This window comes from Vigna unguiculata, chromosome 9 (genome assembly GCF_037176805.1).
Source record: "Vigna unguiculata cultivar grain cowpea cultivar isolate G323 ecotype 2 chromosome 9, ASM3717680v1, whole genome shotgun sequence".
NCBI classification, from domain to species: Eukaryota; Viridiplantae; Streptophyta; class Magnoliopsida; order Fabales; family Fabaceae; genus Vigna; species Vigna unguiculata.
In genome coordinates, this window is record NC_140800.1 from 34,276,019 (window position 1) to 34,286,887 (window position 10,869).

General features: G+C 35.1%; 2 protein-coding genes across 3 annotated transcripts; one reads left to right on the plus strand and one right to left on the minus strand.

Moving 5' to 3' along the window:
- The first annotated feature begins 1,128 nt into the window (after nt 1-1,128).
- On the plus strand, nt 1,129-4,768 carry LOC114164221 (E3 ubiquitin-protein ligase SINAT5-like). The gene is made up of 3 exons (XM_028048807.2): nt 1,129-1,629; nt 3,450-3,836; nt 4,234-4,768. The coding sequence occupies exons 1-3, from the start codon at nt 1,405-1,407 to the stop codon at nt 4,594-4,596; spliced, it is 975 nt and encodes a 324-aa protein (XP_027904608.1). The 5' UTR covers nt 1,129-1,404; the 3' UTR covers nt 4,597-4,768.
- Nucleotides 4,769-5,851: 1,083 nt separating this feature from the next.
- EMB1796 (Pentatricopeptide repeat (PPR) superfamily protein) lies at nt 5,852-8,150 on the minus strand. 2 transcript variants are annotated; one of them, XR_003599427.2, is made up of 2 exons: nt 6,131-8,149; nt 5,852-6,001 (listed from the first exon to the last, which is right to left on the minus strand). XR_003599427.2 is itself a non-coding variant. In XM_028048122.2 (2 exons), exon 1 carries the CDS (start codon nt 8,074-8,076, stop codon nt 6,196-6,198), a length of 1,881 nt encoding a protein of 626 aa, XP_027903923.1. In that variant the 5' UTR covers nt 8,077-8,150; the 3' UTR covers nt 5,852-6,001; nt 6,166-6,195. The 2 variants fall into 2 exon arrangements, 1 of the variants encoding a protein (XP_027903923.1); XM_028048122.2 differs by having other exon boundaries at nt 6,166-8,150.
- Nucleotides 8,151-10,869: the final 2,719 nt, after the last annotated feature.

Consider the following 10,869-nt stretch of genomic DNA (forward strand, 5'->3'; position numbering starts at 1 on the left):
AAAGCAAGCGAAGCCACCACGTGCCCCCAATTCAAGTTGTGAAACGCTACCTAAACCCTATAAGCTTCATCATTCCTGCCAAAGTCTTTATCTCTCACCGTGTTATTTAATAATTTTTTTTTAACAAAACAAAATTTAAATTTTAACAACTTTTTCTTATAATTTGAAATGATATCTTATAAATATTTTTTTATTTTTTATTTTTTAACTTTTATATATTTTAAAACTAAAAATTTAATTATCAAAATACGATTGTTTCTATAAAAAAAAACTCCAAAAAAGTGGGTGAGAGTGCAAAACTTGAGAAGTAAATCCACTTCATTTTCGTTGTGTCAACCTCTTTCTATTGGATCTTCACCCTCTGATTATGGCTTTGCATCCACACGAATGAGATATCTCCTTTTGCTCTTCTATTTTGCCCCATTTCTCAAACTTCAATTGTATTAACACTTGCTAATTAACCCTTAACTCTTAAAATGCTTTGTAAAATAACTTGATTAGGTGTAATGTAACTTAACCACAATATTTTCATTTGGTTTTGTTGTTTCTTAGCCTTGTTTTATTTTTAGGCACGTACGGTATACTTATTTTAGAAGAAATGGACAAATAATCGAGTACACCACCAACATAATGATCATTGCTTCTAATTAAAAAAAATAAAAAGAAGTTCGAATCAAATAACCTTTTTTTTCTCATTCTTTTAGATGAAAATTGTTGAGTAAAGTTTGGGTGAAGAAAAATATGAAGTGGATAACCCAATTCAGTTCTTCCATTGCATGCCAAGTTTTCACTTCGAATTGGAAATAATTGGTATAAAAATTAAATAATAGAGGAACTATAAACACGTTATTGAGTAGAAAAAATGAAATTAAAAATTGTGAAGTAGAAGGGGAGTCAGTTATCTTTTTTTTCTTAAAACAAACATGTGACCTAACAAAATAACTAATAACAAATATATTACGTGAAATTGAGATTGTTATTTTAGTAAAAGAAATAGAAGAAATTTAGTTACCGTTGGATGAACGCATGTACTATCTAATTTCTGAAATTAACGGTCCTCGTTCCCTTTCTCTCTCTTCACAGCACGGTAGAGAGAGAAAGAGAGAGACAACAAGAAAAGAACCCGTTGGTCACCAGAATGGACTTTGGTTTTATAGCAATCCTCTTTATTCACCGATCCACGTCCATCACCGTCTTCCTTCTCCTATTCTCTTTTTCTTGTTCATGTTCTTGTTGTTCTTCTTTTGAGAAAAAAAGAAGAAGAACATAGAGAATTGAAGGAGGAAGATTGAGAACGGGGAATACCCAGGTAATTGGTTCTGTTAAATTTTTTATTTTGATAACTGGGTGTTTCTCTTTTCATCTTTTTACCTTCAGTGGGAGAAAGGGGGGTTTTCTGAGTTGATGGACTTGGAAAGCGTTGAGTGTGTGTCATCCTCGGATGGCATGGATGAGGATGAGATCCACACCAATCATCATCACTCTGAGTTTTCTTCCACAAAGCCTCGCAATGGAGGCACCAATAACGTTAATTCTGTGGGGTCCACCGCTCTTCCTCCGGCAACCAGCGTCCATGAGTTGCTGGAATGTCCTGTGTGTACTAATTCAATGTACCCTCCAATCCACCAGGTATGTTCTTTCTCCAATTTTTCTAATCTCGTCTTTGGCTTCTTTTGGTGAATTCGATTGGTGGCTCTTGTGAGCGGATAAGGACAATCAAGATATGGTTTTGACTGGTTTTAGTCTTCAGTGATGATTGTGGAATTGTGACATTACTTGCAATTCTTGGTAATATGGTGTCATGTAGAGGGATTTGTTGTGTTGTCAAATGTTAATCTTCTTTTGGTTCTTCGTATATGGCTACGGAGAGCTTCGTTGTAATGTTTAACACTTCCTGTTTCAGCTTAGTGCATACAAAATTACAAATTAGTTTTCATTGTTTCCATTTGTATGCATGCTGTTGTATTTGAATTTTTATGATCTTTAAAGAATTATCGTTTTCTTCTAGTGAGAGCAAGACCCAATATTGTAACTAGCCTTCGTTTAAGGCCTATGTCCTGTGAAAAATGTTTCATGTTGAATATATTTGGGGGTTGCACAATGTCGTTGTCTTCAGAATGAAGAACACATGTTATGCTACTATCACCAGTAGAAGCTTTGCCTTTGTTGAAATTTGTTGATAATGTTGAAAGTGGTTAATTCAGTGTGTCTTTATGTGATTATATCTGACTGAAAAACTCAGAAGATTTTATCAGGAATTTCATAGGGTAGATAGAATATTACTAGAAATGGAAAAAACAGCCAAATAGAACATAGACCAAAAGAGCAGATCATCAACTCAAAAAGGATCTCCAACCTCGTTGCATAATGTTCTCATACCTAATGAACCTTTCTTCAGCTACAACCTAAGTTAAGCTCAACTGCGGAAGTAATCATTGGTATAAAATAAATACAGATGCATCACCCCTTTTTAAATGTAAGTGTTACTTGGGAGTTCTACTACAGATGGAGAGGGGTAAAAATGTTGTGATTTTGGTGGTTTGGAACAGGTAAATTACCTAGGAAAGTAGAGGGCATATTATGTGGCAGTCCATGATTTCTGGATTGAAGAGATGAGATTTTAGAAGAAACGAAGAGAAAAACCAGGTTGACTTGTGGCTAGTAAGTGAAGATGTAACATAAATTGATTATATTAGTTTGACAGTAGGTATTTTGAAGTGTTATTTGTATACATAATCGGTTATGAGAGTACAATGACTTAACTTAAACTAAAGGCTTGGCCTGGTTTGAAGGAAGTATAAAGGTAAAGAAGAGGATAGGAGAGGTACCCTATAGACTCAAGCGATCAGCTCGGTTAAAACTCACCTCGTATTCCATGTGAATCAGTTGACTTGATTAAACCAGACCAACCACAGAGGAACACCCATTATCAAATATGGGTGTAATTTGTCTGTGTTTTCTATAATAGTAATAATAAATAATCAAAAGTATTAAAAATAATGAATAATAGTAAATAAAATTATTAGTAACAAATAAAATTATTTTACTTTCCAGTCATTTCTATTATCTTTCAATTCATCCAAACAACATCTGGTTTGTCTCTTGGAATATGCAAAGATGAGATTATCTTTTAATTTGGTGGATACAAATCGTCTTGGAATATGAAATAGATACTGGTAGATAATGAGGTTTATTCTTCACACTTCTTGGTCCATAGGTGCTCAATAGTCAATGCTTTTGTATTTTGATAACTTCAGGCATAAGAAATGAAGCTAGAGAGTTTCTTCCCGTATTTGAAACTTGATCCAATCTCTCATTCTACAATTCTTGTTTTCATTTTTTCATCAAGTTAAAAGTTGATTTTGTCATTATTGAAGCTGCAAAAAAGTGTATTGTTGTATATATGCCTTAAAGGGGGAAACATGTAACAAATTAGTTTACTTTTACAGTGTCACAATGGCCACACGCTCTGTTCCACTTGTAAAACAAGGGTGCACAACCGATGTCCCACTTGTAGACAAGAGCTTGGAGATATTAGGTGTTTGGCACTGGAAAAGGTGGCTGAATCACTTGAGCTACCTTGCAAGTACTTCTCCCTTGGATGTTCAGAAATCTTTCCATACTACAGCAAGCTTAAGCATGAGACAGTATGCAATTATAGACCATATAGTTGCCCTTATGCTGGATCAGAGTGTTCTGTCGTGGGAGATATTCCCTTCCTTGTTGCACATTTAAGGGACGATCATAAAGTGGACATGCACACAGGATGCACATTCAACCATCGTTACGTGAAGTCAAATCCGCGTGAAGTGGAGAATGCAACCTGGATGCTCACAGTAAGTGTATCTATTACATCCTTTTTCTGATTTTTCTCTCATTTTTGAAATATTGAAGAGGGTGGGGTGCGGGAGATTGTTTTCCCCATTCATTATATATTTGCAGTTCAAAAATTGTTTGTAGGGATTCAATTTCTGATTTGGAAAGAGCCTAGGGAACTGATGCTGTGGGCTAGTTGCTTTATATTAAATGCTCAAGATAATTGTTGTCACTTACATGACTGAAATTTGTGTGTTCCATCCGATTAATATTTTCTTTTCCCATATTGAAGAGTGATGGCTAATGACAACTTTTTATTTTAATTCATCATGTTGCTGCAACTGTAATCTTATCTGAGTTTAACTTGTACTAATAATTTCCTGATTGTTTTGTTTGAATACTCATTTTGTTTGGTAGGTGTTTCATTGTTTTGGTCAATATTTCTGCCTTCATTTTGAAGCTTTCCAGCTTGGCATGGCACCTGTTTACATGGCATTCCTTCGTTTTATGGGTGATGAGAATGAGGCTCGGAATTATAGCTATAGCCTAGAGGTTGGGGCCAATGGTAGGAAACTCATCTGGGAGGGTACGCCACGAAGTGTTCGAGATAGTCACCGGAAAGTGAGGGATAGCCATGATGGGCTCATCATTCAAAGAAATATGGCTCTATTTTTCTCTGGTGGGGACAGAAAGGAGCTGAAACTCAGAGTTACAGGAAGAATATGGAAGGAGCAACAGAATTCGGATGCTGGTGTGTGCATGCCAAATCTCTGTAGTTGACATGTTATTTGAAGGGCATTTCTATCAGTTCTGTTTCTTCACTCATTTAGGCTATATATTTATACCATCCAAGTGCCTCTGAAATGTCCAGTTTTCATAAACTGTGTAATGAACCAGATTTTCTTCCTCTGAAATTTGTTTGATTGGAATTTCAATTAACTCTTGCTCTGAACATCTGAGTCAAGCTAAGGCTTATACTAGCTTAATGGGTTTTTTCATTAGGTTTTTTAGGATGTAGATGAGAGAGTTTTGTCATTTTTAGGGTGATAAATATATATATCTGGTTGGTTACTGTTCAAACTGCATGAAAATAAATCATACAAGTATTCAGTTCTATTTTAAAAAGGTGTTAAATAGAAGACATTTTGATCAGAAGACTCTTACAGCCAAAAGCCTAATATTAGTATAAATTTGATCTTGAATTTTGTATATTTAAACTGATGAATTAATCTTATAATTTTTAGAAATACATAATTTTAATTTTTTCAATACTGTAATTAATATAGTATTTCTTATCACAGTTGTGAACTAAAATAAACAAAGATGAACAAAACTAAATCCATGTATTTTAAAATTAGAAAACTAATTCATCAATTTTAAAATACAATACAAAGATCAAGCTTACCCAAAAATAGGAAATACGTTTTTTTTCCCTTGCCAATAATACATAACTTCTTTCTCCTCCAATGCTACAGTTTTAATTTCCCATTCTAGTTAAACATTGCCCGTATCAGTTATACTACACACCCTCTTTTGGTATAGTCATTTCTCGTATTATCTGCATTTTCCATATTATCTCCCCACCCAATCAATTGATCAATGTATATGCAAAATTAACCATCGAAAATAACTGCATGCCATTTTTCATAATATCAGCATAAAAAGCTTGTTATGTAGGATAATCTAAACAAAATATATTTTCATAAAACGACTTTACCATACACTATTTTTACATACACTAATTAATCATAACGACTGACAATAACGGATCACTAAAATAATCACTATAACTATCCCAATCAACCCACACTGAATTGTTAGATTTGTTTCAACATCATTTGTTATGTTTGGAAAAGCGGACTGCTTGAACCAACGAGCTCATTGCAAAGCAGTGAAAAGAACTACGCTTTTTACGCACACCATAATGTTCCCAACTCACTGCGGTTACGGTGTACAATAGAAAATAAGTTGCTTCATCTTGCTTCGAAGTTCTAACATGTCATCTACCCCAATGTCAATATTACTTCACTTGCAATTTAAGAAAATCCATCATAATTCCCAGAGAAACACTATTCCATTTTACAATTAAAACATGGCATAGTTCCAATGGCTGATCTTGTTGCTCCCCAGTACAGGGGGTTTCAACTTAGAAGAAGGTTTGGACCATCACCCCAATAGTACGGCACTGTAAAAATGGGAAAACCATAGATTGCGTAAACCTTTCCAACAAATTTAATTACAGATAGTATGACTCAAAATGTTGGTAACATAAATTTATGATTCAAAACTATTTTGGCAGACACAGACATCATACCTCCTCATCTACGTATCATTAAGTTATTGTTATACCTCCACATGAAGCACCAAGAAATTGGAACTTCAAGCTGCTTTATCACCCTCACTTTCAGTCGTTCTCTCTGCCAACTCTGCCTCAGGAGCAGTACCATCAGAGCTCTCTTCATTGAGAGCTTGAATATCACCCTCTGATTTGGATTCTGAATCCGTTTCCTTGTTTCCAAACAACTTGGATGGAAGTAAGGAAGCTACTGCAGCCCTTGCACTTCTTTTGGCAGCTTCGGCTGCTTCGGCCTCCTTAGCCTTAGCTTCAGCTTTCAACCTTTCTTTCTCTTCCATCAGCTTGGTCAACTCCTCTTCTCTCCCTTCTTTTCTCAACTCCACCTTAACAAACTCTTGGAACTCCTCATCAAAATCAGCCCCATTGTCATCCAGTAACGTGTCAACAATCTGAAGCATCTCATCCAACCTCCCCGCGTCACTCAGCACCTTCATCATGAACTGATAGCCAGCATCATCCATCTTGAGCTTCTTTACCATTAACTCAAAGAAACCCTTGGCTTGATCAATCTTCCCCACCTTAACCAACCCATCAACCAACCTATTGTATACAGACAGATTAGGCCTCAACCCTGAGTCCACCATTTTCCTAAAGTATCCGGCTGCATCATCTGCCCTATTCTCTCTGAAACAAGCATCCATCAACAACCCATAAGTAAACTCATCAGGACTCACCCCCTTCCCCTCCATTTCCCCATAAATCTCCTCAGCCTCCACAACCCTCCGATCATCACACAACCTCTCAATCAAGTTATTAAACGACAAAGTATCCGGGCTACACCTATACTCCCCCATCTTCCTAAAAACCTCAATCGCTTCCTTGAACCTCCCTTCACCACAATACCCATCCACAATCACATTAAAGCTCCCCAAATTAACACTCAACTTTTTGGGAGGACCGTGCTCCTTCATCATCCTATCAAAAAGCCTCAACGCCTCATCAAACCTCCCATTCTTAGAGAGTGCATCAAGCACCGAATTATACCCTACAGCACTCATCTTCTTCCCTAAAGCCTCCTCATAACAATCAATAGCCTCCTTCTCCATCCCCTTTATAAAATAACCTTTCATCAAACACCCAAAAACAACCCCATCATCCACAACTCCACCCAATCTCTCTCTCAGCTCCTCATAAAGCCCTAAAATGCCATCACCATTAGAAACCCTAGCGTGACCCAACATCAAGTAGTGGTAAACAAGAGGGTCAGGCGCAAACCCTCTAGAATCCATTTCGCTTTTAATTTCCATGGCGCGTTCAAGCTTGTTGTTATCGACCAAGCCTTTGATAAGAATACGGTAAGTCGTTGGGGAAGGGTTCATGGGGGCGTCGTTGAGGAACTGCTTGTAGTGTTCGAGAGCGGTATCGGGTTTGCGGCAATCCAGATAGGTCTGGAAGATGAGGTTATGTGTGATGATGTTGGGCACGACGCCGGCCTGGGTGATGAAGCGGTGGAGGGAGAGGAGGTCCGCATAGCGGGATTGGCGGAGGAGGGCGGCGAGGACGGCATTGATGGTGAATATGGTGGGGCGGCAATTGGAGTAGATGGAGTGGCGCGTGTAGAGCGCGGCCTCGTCGAGGTCATTTTCGCGGACGAGCGTGAGAATGCGGTTGTGCAGGTTGAGCCGGTTGCCGGTGAGTGCGGACACGTGTTCGGGTAGCTTCGGGTTGTTAGGGTTCAGGTAGTACGGGGTCTGTTGTTGGGGTTTTGGGGCGGTTTGTGTGCGGTTCAGGGCTGAGAGCGGGGGTTCCATGCGGAGCTGCCGCTTTCGGCGGCGGCGCTCTGCCGCGGCTTCCTCCGGGGAGGAGAATGAGAGCAGACGGGTGGAGACGCATAATGGAGGGCGCCGGCGAGGGTTCGCCACGGCTCTGATGTGCGTCAAGAATGAGGCTTTGAATAGAGCCATGTTAGACAGAGAGAGATAGGGTTTGGAATTGGATAGGGTTCAGACAGGGTTTAGTTTGGTTAGAAGGATGGTGAAGATGACGAAAGGGGAATATTGGGCTTTGAACTTTGGGCTTTGGTCTATTTTTAACCTTAAGAAACTAGTTCTTTCTTCCTGCACCCATGTAAATTTCCAAATTTTACTTTCTGGAACTACACCGATTCCGGAAATATCTTTCCGGAAGATACTCATAAATAATATTATGAATTTTTTTTTTTTCGGAACTATATATTACGCTTCCGGACACATGATTGTATAAAGTGTTAAATTGTTTTTTTTTTAAGGAGTTTGGTAATTCATTAAACTAAAATTAAAAGTAACTTTAATATGGGTTAATTTTTTTAAATAAAATGTAATCTAGCACGTCCTATTCTATATTCATTTTTAAACTACACAGATATAATTTAAAAAATAGAAAATAAAATGTAATAGCAAAACATAGAAAGGAGATGAGAAATTTAAAAGTTAGAACTTTGTACTAACTTGTATGCTCCTAAGGGGCTATATCACCTGGTCCGAAGGAGAGAAAATTTTCCACATTTACTTATTGGCAATTACTTCCTGCACCACATCACGCACCCATATCTTTTGAATTTATTTTCTAAAATATAATAAATAATTCCGAAAAATATTTTTCAAAAAGCAAACATTCGTGAGACAAGAAATTTGTTGGAGTGCGGTGAGTAATTTTCTTACTCCTTTCTCATACACATATATAAAATCTAACTTTACACGTATTTTAAAACTCTTCTGATGAGAAAAAAAAAATACTATAACCGTTTAATTAAAAGTTAGACATTAATTAAAGTTAAATTTTTTTAGAAAAACGTGTGAGTATAAAATAAGGGTTCAACATCTCTATCTTTTGGTATTGATTCCACTGAAAAAAAGACAAAAACGTCTTACACAAAAGAAATGAATTGATGGTGAATGGAGTTGAGAAAACGGCTAGGTTTCCCCATTTTTCCCTACTTATATGTATGTATGACAAATATGAGTGTGTTGATAAGAGAGGTTGTGTATATGCAACTTTTTATTTGTGTGTTGATGTTACGTATGTATAATATTTTTATGGTAGATGTTTTGTCTGAGTGGGTGTTGTATTAAAAATAGAAGCAAGAAGATGGAATAAGCAAATCAATGGTCCTTTGTAGTATTGTTTGAAGCTAGTTGGGGTATTATAAATAAATTTTATGATCCTTGCTTTGTCACCCATTTTTCTGTTTATCGACAATCCAAGGTGTCTCGGGTAAAAATAATTATGGATAAATCATCAACTTGACTTTTCAAACGTTGTCAATTTAGTCTTTTCAAAAATTAAAAATATAATTTTAAATATTGAATGACTGCAAATTTTGAATTAGTCTTAATACTATAACTTAATGATAAAATACTTTTTCTATTCATTACTCTTTTCAAAAATATATTTTTAACAACAAAGTACTCTAATAAGATGTAAGTTTAATTAAGTTTTTGTTATAAAATATTGCTAATAATAGAGAAAATAAGTAAAGAAATAATAATAGAGAGAAGAGGTAAAGAAAGAATAAAGAATGAGAAAATGGGAAGCAAAACTTTTATGTATATTATTATTGATAAGAAGAATCTTATTTATAGATATAACATGTAATTCATAAAGGAAACAAATCAATTAATTAATACAATTATTTACGTAAGAAGTAATGGAATCATATGAGTATCAATCATACGAATAAATTTATCAAATCAATGGACAATCATTAGTTCGTAACAATTATAAATATATTATAAATTTTAATATTTTCGATTAAGTTTCTATTAATTATTTTATAATTGAGTGTTTTAAACATTTTTTTTTGTTTAAATTGTTTCATTGTGTCATTAACAAACGATATGATCACTACTTATATTTTCCTGACTTTAATTTATCGATCAATTTGTTCCTTTCTTATTAACTCTTTCTTGAACATATATATGTAGATGAGTCATTATATATCAGATTTGATTTAAGGGAGAAAAGATCAAATTTTCATTAATAATATTAGTTTAGATTTATACTAATAAAATTGTACAAACGACCAAGTTCTTGGAGAGAAAAAGTAATGTTCAATTAGTTGTTGCAACATAAATGAACCACTATGATTATAACTATGTCATCCACTTGTATTGAGATATAAATGTTTGAGGATCCTTAAAAGTACATAAAGAGAAAATAATCATATTTCACTACGAGAAATCCATTTTATACACAAAGTTTAATCTTTAATTAACACAAATTGGTTGTTATTTGAGTCAGGAACTCATTTCATCTGATAATAAAAATCCTAATTACAAAAATGTTTAGCTAAAAAAATTATTTTGCTGTTAAATTACCACCAATTACTGGATTCATAACGTTTTGAAATATTAAAATTATTAGGACCAAAATAGTCATAAATAATTTATATTTTGTGGCTATAGTTGAAACGTATAATAATATTACTATATGCATCCAACTATAAATTGGTATTAAAATTGTTCCAGCTAAATGTAAAATGAGACTTAGGCAAAAAATATTCGATGTGTACCTCTCCTTTAGTGATAATATAGAAATTTATTTATAGAGACAAAGACCATTGACTTTATCGCTTAGGAGTAGTGGTATTATTGTTAAGATGTCTTGTTCTAAGTGAACTTTAAGCTCAATGTCTAGATTTAAACATTATCAATTTATTATATTTGTCTAAAGACCGAGAGTTGTTATCTCGGATGAACCACAACTCTTCCAATTACAAG